This window comes from Lycium ferocissimum, chromosome 6 (assembly GCF_029784015.1).
Source record: "Lycium ferocissimum isolate CSIRO_LF1 chromosome 6, AGI_CSIRO_Lferr_CH_V1, whole genome shotgun sequence".
NCBI classification, from domain to species: Eukaryota; Viridiplantae; Streptophyta; class Magnoliopsida; order Solanales; family Solanaceae; genus Lycium; species Lycium ferocissimum.
In genome coordinates, this window is record NC_081347.1 from 70832416 (window position 1) to 70851273 (window position 18858).

The following is an 18858-nucleotide window of genomic DNA, read 5'->3' on the forward strand; positions in this document are numbered from 1 at the left end:
TTGCAAGTTTTTATTTTTTATTTTTTTTTATTTTGACAATTTCATCCAATTAATAGAGGAAATAGTCTCATATGGCCATTTATATTTTAAATAAAAGAAAATAATATTTTCCGATCTTAACAATTAAGAAGAACATTCTAAGACATAACGTAAATTAATTGAAGGAGATGAAAAAAACAAACCAACCTGAGGGCCTACAAATGAGTATTGTCATGTTCAAACACTTAATTGTCCGTTAATTTCACCTATGGGCCCCTAAATATTATTCAAATGTACAAATTTTGTTTAGTTCCACATATGGGTCCTAATCCAAAACTGAAAAATTTCTCAATTCCATATTTGTGTACTACACTCAATCATGTTTAGGTAAAGATGACTCGAAAAGTCATAATTTGGCTAAAACTATATATTATTTTTAAACAGAAAACTAAGAAGGTGCAATGTTTTGCGTTGCAATTTTATATTTTTCTTCATATGATTAATCGATCTTTTGAGGTTTGTTTAGTTTACCAAATAATGGTTTTTTTTAATGCCAATATACTATATTCCACTAGGAACTAATGACTAACGAGCTCCTTTTTCTTTTTTCTTTTTTCCTTTAATAGAGTATCACTTATTTGCTATTATCATAAAAGTAATATATTTAAAATATACGCATTGACAGTGAATAACTATTTACAATTATGAATTACCCTATAGCTTTATACTTTAGATGCGTATTGGCTTTTCTCTAGTTTATACTAGCTAACAAAATGATCCGTAAATTGGAAAAATTGTGTTCACCTTCACGTTAATTGTTGTGCAACTAATAGATTAAATTTGGCGCTAGCTAGAAAATGTCAGGTGATCAATGTTAAGAGGTGGATCTGGTAATTAGCTTATCAGGTTAAGAATATTTTCTAAAATCATATAAGGAGATAATCAACCCATCTCTCAATCAGTGTAGGATAATTTAGCACCCTCACACACTCAAGACTACCAACTTGAGCATGAATAATATAACATGATGCACCAACACTGAGACTCACAATAAGAAGGATGGAGCCAGTTACCTTCTTATTCAAAGGTTAAGCTGCATGTGCGTGAAAATTCTTTTTTATAATGGGGTGATGAGACTTAAAATGATGTGGCAAAAGGACCTTTCTCTTTGAGAGAGTGAGAAACTTCGACTTAAAATTTGTATTTTCTTAAAATATGAATATAAATATAGTGTCTTCATTTTAAAAAAATAATTAATTTTTCAAAATTTTATAAAAAACTCAAAGTTAAGTTATGAAAAATAAAAGTGTAAGAAAATGATTGTCAAGAGGCCATATTTTAGGATCATGCAAAATCTTAATAAGTTAGAAAAAACTATATTCATTTATTTATTTAATTATGCAGTTTTTTTTTTTTTTTTAAAAACGGGTTTTAAAAATAAATTTTTTAAAAGAAAACATCATTTTTTAAATTCTCTCAGTTTTTTTTTTTTTTTGTACGCGAAAAATCAGTTTTTTAATTACTTTTTTTTTTTTTTTTTTTTTTTTTTTTTTTCGGGTTTTAAAAATAAATTTTGTAAAGAAAAATCAATTTTTTAAGTCGTAGAAATAAAAATAAATGCACATGTGGCAAGCATCACACATGTAGTAATCCTTAAGGGGTAAAATATTACCAATTAAAAAGAACAAACCGAGAGATAGAGGGGGGGGGGGGGGGGGGGACTTTTGGACACCATGTGTCTTGAGTTTAACTCAAAGTTAAATTATGAGGTAAGGATTGTCCAAGAGGCCTTTAGGATCATGCAAAATCTTAATAAGTTAGAAAAAACTATATTCATTTATTTATTTAATTAATTCTCTTAAAGTTATTTTTGGGTCGTAGAAATTAATTAATAATTTCTACATATTTGACAAAAATTTTCATACAAATATATGATTCGGGGTTCTAATTCTTTAAAGTTATTGGGTTCTTAATTAATAATTTGTACATATTTGAATAACACATGGCTCCGGACGGGGGATACAAAATAAAGAGTGTTAATTGTTAGCCAGTGGGGTAATGTATAATTGTATATATCAAACGTGGTTGCAGCAATTTTAGCCTCGAATATTGACGTGAATCGCATGCCTTGATTGAATCTCCACTTGTGGATTTAGTGACTTGGAAGATGTTCTAATTAAATTGATTAATATTAGATACGCACATATTTGTCCTTATATTTAATAATGGTGATGTATAGAAAATAAAATAAAAAGTGAGAAAAGAATTAAAATATGTCTGCAACCATAGTCGTTTTCTCAAAATACAACTATATAATACAAGTAATGCTTAACCTCATAGCTGACAGCTTTGACGGCCATAGTTCGTGTCTGCACAATTCTCTGAGTCCAACTTAGTGACTTTGTCAAACTATAATTAAAATCTCAAATTAAATAAAGGCTACTGTTATGAATATGAAACAGACAAAAGTATAAGAGATAAGGGTCAAAAACACATTAGATAAGGGTCAAAAACACATCGTAACTATCACTTTTTTTTTAGTTTCATATCTAAACTATTATAAGGTTGAGAAAACTACTTAAACTATCACTATGTAGTTTGCAAAACACACCTAAACTAAATGTGTGAACTCACTCTCTAAAAGACAAGTGAAGCTGAAATTTTCTCGAAAAATTTGTCCACATGGCATAAGTAATGCTATGGTGGCACCTACATGAAAATTAAAAAATAATATTTTTTTATAAAAAAAAATTGTATATTTTTTTAAAAAAACTGCATTATTTTTTTTAAAAAAAATAGCATTTTTTTAAAAACAAATCTGGATTTTTAAAAAATAATCTGAAAAAAAAATTGTAAAAAAATATTTAAAAAATTTAGAAAATCGGAAAAAATTGATTTAAAAAAATGGAAAAGTTGATTTTTTTTTTTTAATGTGAAAACTAAATAATCAGTTACTTTTCCATTTTTTCAGCTATTTTTTTATTTTCTATAATTTTTGATATATTTTTACAAAAACTATTATTTTTCAGTTTGTTTTAAAAAAAAAAAAAAAAAAAAAATCCATGTAGGTGCCATTGTGACATTATTTATCCACGTGGACAACACTTAACAACATTTTTATATAAAATGGAGAGTGTAGGTCACATGCCATTCAAGAATAATTTGAGGCGTGTTTTATGCAAACTAGATAATGATAGTTTAAGTAGTTTTCTCAACTTTCTAATAGTTTAGGTGTGAAACTAAAAAAACAGTGATAGTTGAGGTATATTTTTGACCCTTATATCAAAGTATAATGAAGTACTTGGAGCTTTTCTCCATGTGAAACTACCTTATAATTGTGGTTCTATTAATTAGTATCCAAACTAGCTAGGAAATGTGAGTGGCTCATAGACAAATTGTGTAATTAGTACTCTGAAGCCTGATTTATTTTGGCACCCTTCCTAGAAGGTGGTGAAGTGGCTAGATGCTTCTTAGGTGTATTTATTTTTATTGGTATGATAATATTTACAGTTTATTGTTCAAAAACAATTGTGGTTTTACTATCTAAAAAAGAGTACATGTGTTTATCATTCTTTATGATCACCTTTAGACAACAAAAGGAATTAAGTATTTAAATTCTTTTTGACACATCAAACCATCAATATTATAGCTAGTCTAGCCAAGTTGATAGAAGATTAAAAGTGCTTATCTTAGAAAATTGAAGGGTTAGTCAAACTTTTACGGAAAAAAAAAATGTTTTTGAATAGTAGCATAAATTATTTTTCAAAAACTAAAACAAGTCGTTTTTCAAAAAGCATTTTTTGAAACTTGGCGAACTAGAAAATGCTACTTTAATATTAACAAAAGTGTTTTTCAAATTGATTATAGTCAAATACAAATTTTTACACTCAAAAATTACTTTGTCGAAAACACTTTTCGAAATAAATAAATTTTAAAAATTTGAAGCTTGGCCAAATAGGCTATCAGCGCGAATTTTTTTCGCTTCTTCATAATCAATGAAGAAATGCCAATTTCTTTTAATATATGAGATTGTAAAAGAAACTCAAGTTTAGTATTCATTTGTTTAAAAAATCAATAATTTAGTGAATCGAGCATTTCCATGTGTGTTGTGAGATCTTTTTCATGTCAAATAAATTTCATACTCAATTTCAATTTGTTAGCGTCCGGACCTCCGTCGATGACAAATTCAATTAAGTTCCTTACTGAAAAAAGAGTAAAAAACATATGATGAAAGCTCTGATGAAGCGCTCAAATTCAATTTAGATCGATATTTCAAAAAGTTTTTTGGGACTCATTCGGAGCTCGCTTTTAGATGGGGTATGTGTAAAACTTCTCGAGACACATGGGTTGAGCTTTGTTCTGTTAGGCTTATGTCTCAACGCCCGATTATATGTGTGTCTTAAACATGCCCATTACTCAATGTTCAGAACTCGTACCATAATTCTTATCAAATTATTTGCCAAAATCTCTAATGAGCACCGTTCACCCTCTAATTCTTCAGCACGTTGAAGGATAAAAGTTCTATCCTTGTAGAAGTAAGAAGATTGAGAGTTAAGGGCTAGCCTCCTCTTCGCTTCTCCTTATTGGTAGTAGTATTAGTAATCGTGTAGTAATAGCCTTTGGATAGAGTACTTGCAAAACTGCTTGAAACAGATGTGTGGGGATTTGTTCTCTAAGGCTTATGTCTCAATAGCCCGATTGTACGCGCGACTTAAGCACGTTTTTTTGTGCGGAATGCCCTTCAAAGGCACTAGTCTTTAATTTTTGCCCCTCAAATTGGTGGTCTTCAATTTATGCCCTTTGCTGAAAACCTCTTGGTTCCGAGTTTGAACCCCTGCTTAGTCAAACAAAAATCGCGAGGTAGAGTTTGAATTTGCAAAGCAGAGTTTCTTTACGCTTCGGGGCGAGTTTACCTTATGCGCAAAACAGCAAAACCTCGCCTTGCGAATCCAAACTCTACCTTGTGATTTTTTTTTTTAAATTTTTGATTGAGCGGGAGTTCGAACCCGAAACCAAGCGAAGGACAAAAATTAAAGACCACCAATTTGAGGGGAAAAAAATTAAAGACCAGTGCCTTTGAAGGGAAATCGTGCAAATGACCCACTTAAGCGTGCCTAATGCCCAATGTTCAGGACTCGCTCAACAGATCTTATTAAATTATGTGACAAATTCTCTATTTAGTATTGTTGACCCTCTAATTCTTTAACAAGTTGATTGATAAAAGTTCTAATAATTTAAAGAAGTAAGAACATTGAGAGTAACTCAATTAATGAGCCATAGGATTGCACAGTCTATAATTAAGGACACTGTGAGGATGAACATCACTTGGCCATTTCTTTTGAGTATAAATAGAAGTTTATATAGTCACTTGCTATCGATCTTCACGTCTTAATTCTATGTCTCTCAAAATTATTGAACTTGTATTATTTACTATTTATAATTTTATTTTATTCATAAAAGAGTAATTGTTTAAATTATAGTACTAATGAAGTGTGCTGATTATTAAAATGTATTGATTATAAACTTGAGCTAGTTCACCGATTTTAAGGACATATTTGACACCAAATTCAAAGGAAGGACAAATTTATTATTATTTTTTTCGTATTTGATGAGTAATTTTTTAGACTTTTCCCATATTTAAATTTTAGCCGCAGGTCTAAAGTTGGGCTTGGCTTGTTCCTAATTTCAGACTTTTGCAATGCAAGTTTTCAAACTTGAGTCCTAGAAATCAAAATAAAAAAATGTCAAAGCCAAACTTCAAACATGATGGTTTAATCTTCAAGCTTTCGAATTCTAACTTCAGACATATACGACTAAAGTCTGAAACTTCAGATCCACAATTTTCAGTCTGAACTTGATTCTAAGATGGCTAAAGTTTAAAAACTTTGTAAACTTCAACTATTATTTAAATAGAGATCCATAATGTTGAGCCCAAAAACTCCAGAGCATTAAGGCTGTACCACCTACCAAAATGTTTGTACTTTAATTTTGCTTAATTGTCCATGCCATAAAAAAGGCTAAGGCATAATTGCAGCTATGGCGTTACTGCTTTCAACTTCAACAGCATCAGCTATCTCTCATTTATCTTTGAAACAAAGCATAATTTCTTAGTACCTCAACTACAATTTACAGGTATTCCAATTTCACCCTTTCAATTCTTTCCTCATATTCCAACATTTACATACTTCAGGCCCGAAATTTGTAACTTCAGTCCAGCAGGTCTGAATTTGATCTTGAGGTGGTTAACTTACACAAATATTCCTCTTTGGACGACCATTTATTTTAGTTTCTATTCTTAAAAGTTATGCAAATTGCCTTTTGGACAACGTCAGACTCAAGTCTAATGTTTGCTTTTCTATTGCTCAACCTCACAAAAAAAAAATATTTGACTGTTATTTAAAGTTTGTGATAATTTACAAATTATAGACAACAATCTAACATTTTTTCATAAAATTTTCAATTCGCTCAAAAGAAAAAAAATTCTTTAGATCATTATCTAAAAGGTCATCAATTAAAAGAGAAATAAAAGAGGTCATTTATTAAACAACTACTCGTATTACAAAAGGGACAACCAAATAAAGTCTTGAGATGGCTAAAGTTTGAAAACTTTGTAAACTTCTTCTATGCTATAGAGGTCCTAGAAACGGCTATTTTGCGCACTTTCACTGTTAAGACCCAGCATTGGGTTTAGACCCGTAAAATGTTGAACCCGAAAAATCCACAGCATTAAAGGCTGTACCACCTTCCGAAATGCTTGTACTTTAATTTTGCTTAATTGATGCATGTATTCCCCTCCTAACCCCTTTCAATTCTTTTCTTTCTTTTCCAACATTTACATACATTAAGGGTGTGTTCGGTATGAAGTAAAATATTTTTCACGGAAAATGTTAGGTAAAGATAAACTTTGAATATTGCGTTATGAATAACGTTAAACTCAGGTTTAATGTTTGGCTTTTTATATTACCCGTTTTTACAGATCAAACATTAGTCCTTATTTAATGTCTGCAATAATTAACAAATTTTAGATTGCAGTCTAATGTTTTCTCATAAAATTTTCATTTGCTCAAAAGAGATTTTTAGACCATTATCTAAAAAATCCATAAAATGCAACAAAAATAAGAAAAGGTCATTTACCAAACAGAAGGGACTATCGAATTTTAGGACCCGTTTGGCCATAAGAATTATTCACTTTTTTCAAAAATTAGTGTTTGACCATGAAAATTTCAAATACAACTATTTGGAATTTGAAAAACAAGAAAAACTTTCACTTTTTTCACAACCAAACAAGTACATTTCAACAAAAAAAATGTATTTGCAAAAACTATGACCAAACACAACTCCAACTCCAAAATTTCCAAAATTTCCAAAAAAGTGAAAAAGTTTTTGATTTCTATGGCCAAACGCCTACTTAGTCTGATATGGAAAGTATACCTTTGTAAATTTTGGCTATTCTTTAAAATATGAGTCCTAGAAACGGTTATTACTGCACTTGCCCGACTAAACCCGACCCATAAAATGTTGAACCCGAAAAATCCACAGCATTAAGGATGTACCACCTGCCAAAATGTTTGTACTTTAATTATGCTTAACTGAACCATACCATAAAAAAGGCTAAGGCATAATTGCAGCTATGGCGCTACTGCTTTCAACTTCAACAGCATCAGCTACTTCTCATTTATCTTTGAATTTCACCTTTGAAACAAAGCATAGTTTCTTGGTACCACAACTCAAATTTACAGGTATTCCAATTTCACCCTTTCAATTATTTCTTTTGTTTTCCAACACTTTACATACATTAAGGGTGTGTTCGGTACGAAAGAAAATATTTCACATTACTTATTTGTGTTCGGTACATAAACAAAAAATAATATCTAAAAGCATTTGTTTATAATATAGATAAATACTACGGGATGAGGGGTGGGGGTGGAGGTGGGGGGTGGGGGTGGGTGGTGGCTGTGGTTGGGTGGGTGGTGGGTGGTAGGGAGGAGCGAGGAATCAGTGTGGAATGACACTTGTGAGACTTGTTTTCCTAGTTATATTTATCTTTGAATTTCACCTTTGAAACAAACATTAAGGTTGTGTTTGGTATGAAGTAAAATGTTCTTCATGGAAAATGTGTTTTTTCGAAAATGTTTTTCAGGAAAATAAGTGGGTTTGTTACTTAATAGGCATTTGGCCATAAAAATCAAATATTTTACCTTTTTTTTTTATTTTTTTATTTTTATTTTTGAAGTTGGAGTTGAAGATGGAGTTGTGTTTGGTTATAGTTTTTACAGAGAATATTTGATTTTACCAAATGTGAAAAAAGTGAAAACAAGGTTTTAGTAGTTTTTCAAATTCATGTATTTGAGATTTTCACGGCCAAACGCTGATTTTCAAATAAAGTGAAAAAAATTCCGGGAAAAAAGTGAATAATTCTCATGGCCAAACGGGCACAAGCAAACTATAGTATCCTACAAGCATTTATGTATAATTTAGATAAATAGTATTGGGATGGGGTGGAGGGTGGGGGCGGGGCGGGTGTTGCTGAGGTTGTTGGTCGGGGGTGGGGGAGTGTGGGTTGGGTGGGCGGGGGTGGTGGGGAGGAGACTAGGAACCAATCAATGTGGAAGGCCCATTTGTGAGACTTGTTTTCCCTACTTTCGTTAGGGAAGTCATTTCCCTACTTCCTAGAGAAAATGTTTTAAAAAAATTTTGACCAACCGAACATGAGAAAATTGGAAAACATTTTCCTCCATACCAAACACGCCCTAAATGAAGTAACAACGGTAACAAACGTATGAGATTTGTTTTTTCTATTGAATTGATTTGAACAGGTTATACTCAAAAATTCAACAAGAAAAGATGTCAGCAAACAGTTCCTTTCATGGTTTTATCTGTAATAAAGGGTACTCAATCAAGAACCAAAAGGATAAGTGACAGAAGTAGTAATAGTAGCAGTAGTAATTCAAGAAAAGATAGTAACTTTAAGCTCATATTGAGTGAAGGGAGAGATAATGATGAAAATTATGGATGTATATGTCCTGGTTGTGGAATCTTTATGCAAGATGAAAACCCAAATCTTCCTGGTTATTATAAGGAAAAAAGAGTGGAAGAAGATATAGAGGATTTTTTGGATGATGAGGATGTTGTTGGTGATGGGGATGATGAAAAGGAGGATGAATTTGAGGATTATATTGAGGGGAAATTGGAAGAAAGTGAAGGTGAAGAAATGGGGTCAGAGAGTGAAGATGGATTCGATGCTTGGGATTCAGAGTTGGAAGAAGATGACGACTATTTAAAAGAGCTAGATGGTTTTTTGCCAGCTGGTTTAGGTTATGGTAACATTACAGAAGAGGTTCTTGAGAAAGGAAAGAAGAAAAGGGTGTCGAAATCGGAGAGGAAAAAGATGGCGAGGGAAGCAGCTAAGGGAGAGAAAGAGGAGGTCACGGTTTGTGCTCGATGCCATTCATTGAGGAACTATGGACAAGTGAAGAATGAGATGGTCGAAAACCTAATACCCGATTTTGACTTTGACCAATTGATTACTACTAGATTGATGAGACCTACCGGGAGAGCCGATGCCACAGTTGTAGTTATGGTGGTTGATTGTGTTGATTTTGATGGTTCCTTTCCGAAACGAGCTGCTAAATCTTTGTTTAAGGCACTAGAACAAAGCAAAGATGGGTTGAAACAAAGTAAAAAGTTGCCTAAGCTTGTTCTTGTGGCTACAAAAGTTGACCTTCTCCCTTCACAAATTTCCCCCGCGCGTTTGGACAAATGGGTTCGACACCGTGCTAAAGCTAATGGAGCACCTAAGTTAAGTGGAGTTTACATGGTAAGTTCCCGTAAAGATTTAGGTGTTCGAAATTTACTGGCATTTATTAAAGAATTGGCTGGTCCTCGAGGAAATGTGTGGGTTATTGGGGCCCAAAATGCAGGCAAGTCGACGTTAATCAACGCATTTGCTAAAAAAGAAGGTGTAAAAGCAACTAAGCTTACAGAAGCTCCTGTACCTGGAACTACTCTGGGAATACTGAGAATCGGAGGAATATTGTCAGCCAAGGCAAAGATGTATGATACTCCGGGCCTTTTACATCCTTATCTTTTGTCCATTCGATTAAATAGGGAGGAGCAAAAAATGGTTGAGATACGAAAGGAGCTGCAACCTCGAACATTTAGGATTAAGGCAAGTTAGTCTCTCTTATTTACTTTTCGTTTTATAGTCCATCATATGATCTGTTTTGTGATAAATAGCTGAAGAACGTACTCTTTTCTAACTTTATGATTACTGAACCGTATTAGTTATTTGAACTTTATGAATAGGTATGAATATCTGTACGAATGTATTGCAGTTAATCCCGTAAGAACGCTTCTTTGATCTGAAATTGCGTTCGAAATAATGATGTGCATGAATATTCAAATTTATCAGTTGACTCACACTTATCAGCACTACCGCACATTCTGATCTTTGCATGATCCCTTAAGCTTTCCTTCAATACAATTTACTATTCATACGGTTACTCCCTGCGTCCAGTTTGTGGGAAGGTGTTTCATTGGTCACGGAGTTTAAGAGAAAAAGGAAGACATTTGAAACTTGTGGTCTAAAACAAGCCTGAGAAATTTCTTTAACTATAAACATATCATTAGGAATAAAATGGGAAGTTTTAAAATCAAATTGTTATAAACTTTTCTAAGGATTTCTCTTGTTGGGACTGACTAAAAAGGAAGGAGTGTCATAAAAATTGGGACGAGGGAGTAGTTGTTAGTACTTATATTCAGAAACTTGTGTACTTATATAGTCTAAAACATGTTGATGTATTAAACACAAAACAGTACATGGGTTGTAACATATACAAGTCATAGTCTCATTAGGAATAAAATGATAGGAAGTTGGTTAAAATCAGTTAAGTTTGATCTCCTGCATTGTGTTGCTGCTATAAACTAGAGTTCCTTTTTTCCAAATTGCCCACCAAATGCAAGCAGGGACCATCTTCCATCTCTTGTCATCTGCTCCAGCTCCAGCTGCCTCCCAACTAAAGAGAGGTAATCTTTCTAGGCATTGTGTCTGAGATTAATGAAGATCTTTGGATCAGTTATCCTGCAGGAGTGACCAACTGTTGTTCACAGAGAAAACATCTTGAGCACATAGTCTTTCTGCATGAAGTTTTGATGTGACATGTGAAAATAGGTTCTGTGCTCTAGAAATAGGTTCAGCCCTTTTGTTTGGTAGGTAATATTGATAAAGCAACTGCCAGGGCTATGAAATTAGAGAGAAATTTGACGAAATGACCTTAAATCCTTGTAAACTGACCCCTAATCGAATTATTTGGGATTCAGATAGCTCCTTTTATACATCCCTCAGAATTAGCTGTTCTTTTAGTTTTATATTGCTGTAAAAAATATATGTGACTGCAACAGAACTTTTTGCTGAGATCAAAAGATTTGACTGTAAAATGTATATTTTGCAACTTTTTTTTTTTGCAGCAAGGGCAGACAGTACATATTGGAGGCTTAGTTAGACTGGATTTGGTTCAAGCATCAATAGAAACAATCTATGTCACTGTCTGGGCATCACCAAGTGTTTCTCTTCATTTAGGGAAGACTGAAAATGCTGATGAGCTCAAAAACAACCACGCTGGTGTGAGATTGCAGGTAATACTCTAATTCTTGCAGTATTTCTGATTCAATAATATTTCTTACTTCATTGCCAATTCCACTCGAACAGTATCACTATGTTTTTGGTTGAAGATCAATGTATAGATTTGAGAGAAGTACAAGGAAAGGAGAGGATATTCTTTGTTAAAGAAAAGTAGTAGTGAACAAAACAACTATGAATCAAGTTAGCGTGATAGCTCCCTTCTAGATGTCATAGTGCCGTATGTGTTGACAAGTCCTCTACCCTTGGTTCATCAATAACCAAACTCCCAAGTCCCTACTAATAACTAATAGTCTAGAAGCCCCTTCTTCAGTATTACTTATGCCTATCCTTGTAGATTTTCTAGCCCAAAAGAAAAATATCATGAAATATTTTGACTCTCCTTTTAGCCATCCTATATGAAATTTAGTTTTTGGTAGATCGAAAATCATTTCACTGATAATTCGCCAAAGTGGTGCAAAGTTAGTGTTGAGTTGAACTTCCAAAATGTTTTATCCAAATCCTATGCCAAACAAAATAAACTTCTTGATCTTCCATGTTGGTGTTTCAACTCCTTTGGCCTTTGGACATCCTTCTCCTCTCTCTTTCTAAATCATCCAAATTAAACACAAGGGTGCTAGCCTCCAAACATCTTTCTGTCTCCCCATTTTGATCCTTCTGTTTCCATAATTTGTTTATTTCCACATTGGTTGGATCTTGGATACAACTGTTCTACCCATGCGCGGTGATGTGATTCGCCAAGCTGAGACAAATCTTTCCAGCTTCAGTTCACCTTATTATGCTTTAGATCTTGAGCTTAAATGAAAAAACATGGTCAGTGGGGATTCATATAGCTAACGACAACTTGTTTGGGACTCAAGCTGTTCGGGGCAACCGCCTATCGATTTGAGTTTCCCTACCCAGCAGGAGGTGTAACTGGCCCCGGACCCGGACCCGGACCCAAGGGAAGGAGTAGACCCGCAACCTATACGTCTTTCCGAACTGGACCAGCTGATTCTTACTTGCTAAGGAGGATGAGGGAAGCTCTTGACTCTAAGCTAGTCAAAGAAGCACGATTGATCGTTTGCCTTATTTTTGTTGTAGTATCTTGTTATTACAGGGGACATGTAATGGTGAGCTGGTGCTGCACACAATTAGGGTTAAGAATACACTAACCATTTTCTCCTTCATTGAGAGTTCGCCATGTAGCTCTCGAACCATGTCTCTATCCATGCCTGCTCTCTTCTGTCCAAGTGGCACCTACATTACTTCCTAAAGTCACATTAACAAAACAGTGGGAAAGGATGAAATACTGCTATACATAGCGGACTATACAGAATCCGGAAAAAGAAAAGCATAATTTTACTAAATTGAATATTGATAGAGTGTAAAATGGAATCTTTTTCTTGGGCTCTGTGGCCCATTTGCAGGTTTTTGTTCTGTCTCTATGTGTTTTCCAAGTTAACACCCAAAGGAAAATTCACTCTAGGAAGCTCAGCAACAAACATTTTTAAGCATATATAATCTAACTTGTTGTGTTTGTTCAACGCTCTCCAGTGCTCCTGTTCACCATCTTCTCTTCCTATCTTGCACCTTGATTATTATGGGTCATAGTCTCATAGATGAAACTGGTTTATCGATGCCTCTAAGATGGTTTCAATTTTCAAAAGCTTAAAACAAAAGGATCGTAAAGAGCACAGAATTACTCTAATTGTACTTTCTTTTTCTTTAATTTTCCAGCCTCCTGTTTCCGTGGAGCGGGTTTCTGAATTGGGACAATGGCAAAAGCGGGAAGTCAAAGCACGCGGAACAAGCTGGGATGTCAAAAGCATGGATGTGGCTGTCGCTGGCTTAGGATGGTTCTCCCTTGGTTTGAAAGGCGAAGCAGATTTAGCGCTGTGGACATATGATGGCATTCAGATCACATTGCGGGAACCATTGGTACTTGATCGTGCAAGCTCTATCGAAAGACCTGGATTTTGGCTGCCGAAGGCTATATCAGAGGCCATTGCTAACCGATCAAAGATTGAAGGTCAAGAACTTTCAGAAGCAACTGACTAAAAGAGGTAGCTGAGTCAATTTGCTTGTGAACATTTCTAGTGTACAAGGCCTTGTACGCGACTTAAAATATGGTTACTTGAGTAGTGTAGGAAATGGGCAGGTTGAAAACGGGTTAGACTAGAACACATAAGAGTCCCTTATGAAGGAAACCAAATGAAAACAAGAGGGAGAGAACACTTGTGCCATTATAGTGTATGCACACACGTACGTGAATTGGGAAATAGGAAGAGTCAAGATTCCTTCTTGTTTTCATGTCTCTCTTGTAATTAAACACTTGTGAGTTTTAACTGAGGCTGATTCAGGATTTGAAGTTTATGTGTTCCTATAATAACCTCACTCTTGCCTTTAAATTTACGTTTTTAGTTTGACTTGACACAAAATGTAAGAAAATAAAGAGAACATTCGAATCTTGTCTAAAAGCAAAGATGTGTATAATGTACCAAAAGATCATTTGAATCTTGTCTTACTTAAACATGTCACGTGGGATGTAAGAATTAAGGAGTTGCTAAATACAGAAAGTAACATTCTTTTGAAACAGATTAAAAAAGAAAATGAGAAACATAAATTGAAATAAAAGTAGTAGGAAATAGCTCAACTTGTAGTGGAGTATCTTCAAACATTAACTGGAAAATTCTTGCAAGTTTAACAAACATAAGAAATCACATTACTAGGATATAAGTCGACCAATACACGATTTGAAGTTTTAACTCAACACGTTACAACAGTAAAACAATGGCAAAAAAAGAAGATGAAAAAACGAGATAGAAATAAGGAAAACACCAAAAATCAACGATATATTTCCTCATCACACCCTTGTAGGCTTGGAGCAATAAAGGGCTGAATCTTCATGTATCGTGGCAGCAAGGTGTAGGCTCTAGTTTATTTGCTGAACGAGTATTGTTCATACCTCATCGAACAATCAACAAATTCGACTTGACCTCCAATGCTTCTATCACAAGTACTCAACAAGAATGATTTTGCACTGCTTAGACAAAGGGCGCAGTCTGAAAATTCTAAAATTGGGTTGCAAGTAGCATGGCCATAAACCAAGGCATTGTTTGCATAGTGAGTATAACCTTGATTTGGAGTCACATTTTGTAATTCTTCAAGAACATAAGCTAAGCTTTGTGCAAATGGACCGCTCTTATCATACTCATTGCCATTGCATATATATGGTTCACTTCATTGGTGTTTGGTTCACTTCTCACAAAGCTACTAAACCCCAATATTCCAATTATAAGGAATATGGTTAGCATTCTCATTCTCAAAATAGAAAGATCCATAGCTAGCCTCTCTAGTTTTGTATCTTCTTATCTTCCACTAGTACTTCTTTTGTGTTACAAATTTGAGTTTTACATGTTCTTGTTTGAAAAAAATAGACCCGACCATAATTGGTTTGGTTTGGCATTACATGTATTCAATTTTTAAAATATTTTATCATAAAAATATTTATTTGTAAAGTAATTTATAAATATTTCTTAAATTTTTCGTAATTTTTTATCTATTATCATATTATTCAAGCTTGAACTTAGAATTTTGAATGTCAATAAGTTTTATATCCTATGGATGTTAGTAACTCAAATGCACTAATCCTAACAAAAAAATTCAATTTACCACTAGAAATGACAATAATTTGGATATCTATTCTATAATTGATTTTGTAAAAATACATAACTTAAGTTTTTTTCTTTGTCATATAATTAATACTTATTTTAGCATGACTTAGTATTTTTAGATTATGGTCATTTTCTTTTATGGCTTGTTAATTAGCAATATTTATTTTAACCGATTATATTAGCTTTTGTTGAATATTTTAATACAATGTCATCACTCTTCTCACATTTTGTTGAAACACCTTAATAATATAATTGTATCTTACTAGGACTAAAGAAATATTTAAAGTAAAAGTTATATGTTTTGTATCAAGACTATTCGAAAAAAAAACCCGAAAAATCCGAGAAAACCGAACAACCCGAGAAAACCCGAGGTTGAAAAACCCGAATTTTATTGGTTTGGTTTGGTGTATAAATTTTAAAATAATGACACAATTGGTTTGGTTTGGTGTTTAAAAAATCCGAAATAATTTAACCCCTATCCATAGCTAGCCTCTCTAGTTTTGTATCTTCTTATCTTCCACTAGTACTTCTTTTGTGTTACAAATTTGAGTTTCACATGTTCTTGTTTAAATAGATTTGGCCATCCATTGGTTCCTCCACCAATGCAAATTAAATATTCCACGATTTGGTCTAATTGGCTTGTTTTATTATTTACTAAACATTCATGGGAAAACATGTACACTATCCTTTTTTGTTTATGTGACATTATATTAATTGCTTAGTGGCATGTTTTAAAAAGAATAACACATTGCTATATTTGAAAATAATTTAACTTTAAACTTCCGATTTTATTCTTGATTAAAATTAGTTTTTATAGCCAAACAAATATTATGGTATGTTTAAGACCTTAATTAAGTTTCAAATGTATTTTCTTTCTTAAGCTCTGTGCAGAGTAACACTACGTCACTTAAAATGAAACTACCTAGAGGATAAAAATCATACTCGTACCCGGTGTTTGTGCTAAATCAATGAATGTAAGACAAATGTCTTTTATATGCACATTTAATTTATCACTTAATCATGCTTAAGTGATATGTATTTTCACTTTAACTTTTAATTACAAAAGTGAAATTGCTTGATTTAATGTTAACACTAGATACATTGAGTAGTATTTTTTGTTTTTTCAATACGTATGCTGGCAAAGAAGTACTGCATGCATCTTAATTTCGTACTGATCGTCCATTTTTGGCATGGTCTTGTTTATATGTTGACTTAGTGATTATTGGTTGAGCAAGAGAGTGAGAATTGTCTTTTCTTCTGTTAAATTTCTCTCTTTTTTTTTTTTTAGTTTTTGTGTTTATTACTCTGATAAAAAATGGTACAAATTAAACTCTTCCCAAAGAGTAACAGACCAGGATCATAAGTCATTTTAGCCAAAGGTTACTTATGTATGGTGAAGATTAACTGCCAGAATATGGAGAAAATGATCGAGAGAATAACGTTTAAGAGCAATAATTAAAAATTGCTAACATAAATAACATAACTTTTGCATCTTAACATAAATAGCAAATTTTATATCATTTTCTAACATATACATAAAAATCTGTAAGTTAATTAATCAAATAAAATATTAATAGGGATCCCACATAATTAGGGATTTACATTTATCAAGGGATCAATTTCCATCAATGCTCCATCAATGTACTTTTTACCACATTTCCTTTTTCCTCTCTCTCTCATGAGGTTGCTTGAGGGAATTTGTGATAAATTATTTTCATCAAATTTTATTTTAATATTGAATAACTTTTTCTGTAAAATATATATTTAATATATGTCGGCTATATTAGATAACAATTGTGTTTATATAATGTAAACTTTCCACTAATATATCATATATACTGTTTATATTATATTATATCAAATATATGGATAGCATATATTCAATATAATACATGTAACTAAACAAAATCTATTATACATACTATTTAAATATGTACAACATATATATATATATACACACACACATACATATGTGTGTGTGTGTATACATATATATATACGGCTAATATATGGTTTATAGTATATATCTTTGGAATAGAAAATACAAACTACTAATCAAATTTAAAATATGTGAAAATAATATACTATATAATATCCAAATTCGAATTTTAAAAAAATTGCTAGAATTAAAAAAAGGAATAAAAGCGCTAAAAAAAAGAAAGGTAAAAATAAAAATAAAAAAATTGATAGTATAAAAAGAAAATAAGAACAGAAGAGATTGGGTTAAAAAAAAAAAGAATCTTTTAATCTTTTTTTAGTCAACCGTTATTAGCATTTTATCAGGAATTAGTTGAGAAAAAGGGGACATATTTATGATAGATATTTTTTTTTTCTCATTTAATGGGGTTTATGCTAATATTGTGCAGGATATTTTTTTTAGGTCTTTAATAGGAGTTATATTAATATGGTAAATATTATTTGGCTATAACTGATACAATCAATCTTATGCTAAAAATTAGCAACGTCAATTTTAAGATTGCTTACTTACGTAACTTCCTCAAAATGATCAAAATGATCGTTAATGTATAGGGGTTGGACTATTTTGATCCTTATATAGTTTAAACTAAGTAAAAAGTGTCATTCGCAAAAATGTCCCTATTTCTGGATGATCTTTAATTTTTGTCCTTTTATACTTTTGGTGCTGCATAACTTAGATTTTTGCCCTTTTGCCCTTTTGACGCTGCATAACTTAGATTTCTCTCGGCATAATTTAAGTTTTGCTTCGGCATATGTAACATAATCTCCCATAAGTTATGCCGGACAAGGCAAAACTCTCAATACCAAAACATAATCTAAAAAACAACATAACTTAGATTTCGCTCGGTATAGTTTGTATGTAGCATCGGTATATGTATCATAATATCCACACAAGTTATATATGCCGGAAAAAGTAAAACTTTCAACACAAAACTTTCAACACTCAATATAATCTGAAAAATACTACCACATAACTTAATTTTTATAGAACTTGTGCCAAGCAAAGCAAAAGTTCAGTTTCTAAAGATAAAAGTGTTATAGAACTTATGCCGAGTGAAGCAAATCTAATCTAGATGTTTCCATTAAATAAGCAACAAACACAAAAAGTAAAGACCACAGATGTGAGGGGCAAAATTAAAGACCCGTGCGTTTGAAGGTCAATCCGTACATAATTTATGAAGTAAATAAGAAAGACGCCCAAATAAAAAACTAATCCAAACATATAAAAGTAAAAAAGAGAGAACCCCGAATAGAACTCATTGTAGTTCAGAAGAGAATATTACACCCAATGACCTTGGAAATGAGGATCTTGAACTTTTGCACCCCCATGCTTGGTAGGCAAATCTTTAAGGTTAAAAGACAAAACATATTAAAATTTGAAGTTTTGCCCGTTAGGCAAGGCGATGTCAAAAATTCAAGACCACCCACTTTCAAGACCATTAATCTTGTAAATCAATAACTGAAAAACTGAACCAATTTACGTAGTTGTTTTCTCTAGTAACTCAGTTGGTTTGGTTACCTGAACTTTCACTTTGTTCTTTGAGGGTTCAATTCTCCAGCTTGTAATTCTCTTTCCCAACCCCCAATTAAAAAAAAAAAAAAAAAAAA

At 32.6% G+C, this 18858-nt stretch overlaps 1 protein-coding gene across 1 annotated transcript; it reads left to right on the forward strand.

The window, feature by feature from the left end:
• The first annotated feature begins 7559 nt into the window (after window positions 1-7559).
• Window positions 7560-13972, forward strand: LOC132060286 (GTP-binding protein BRASSINAZOLE INSENSITIVE PALE GREEN 2, chloroplastic). Its single transcript, XM_059453247.1, has 4 exons — window positions 7560-7718; window positions 8796-10151; window positions 11450-11613; window positions 13337-13972. The coding sequence occupies exons 1-4, from the start codon at window positions 7610-7612 to the stop codon at window positions 13655-13657; spliced, it is 1950 nt and encodes a 649-aa protein (XP_059309230.1). The 5' UTR covers window positions 7560-7609; the 3' UTR covers window positions 13658-13972.
• Window positions 13973-18858: the final 4886 nt, after the last annotated feature.

Coding starts and splice junctions, on each gene's coding strand:
- LOC132060286 (XM_059453247.1), top strand. CDS start 7,610: ATGGCGCTACTGCTTTCAACTTCAACAGCATCAGCTACTTCTCATTTA. Junction 7,719..8,795: donor ACCACAACTCAAATTTACAG/GTATTCCAATTT, acceptor TGATTTGAACAG/GTTATACTCAAAAATTCAAC. Junction 10,152..11,449: donor AACATTTAGGATTAAGGCAA/GTTAGTCTCTCT, acceptor TTTTGCAGCAAG/GGCAGACAGTACATATTGGA.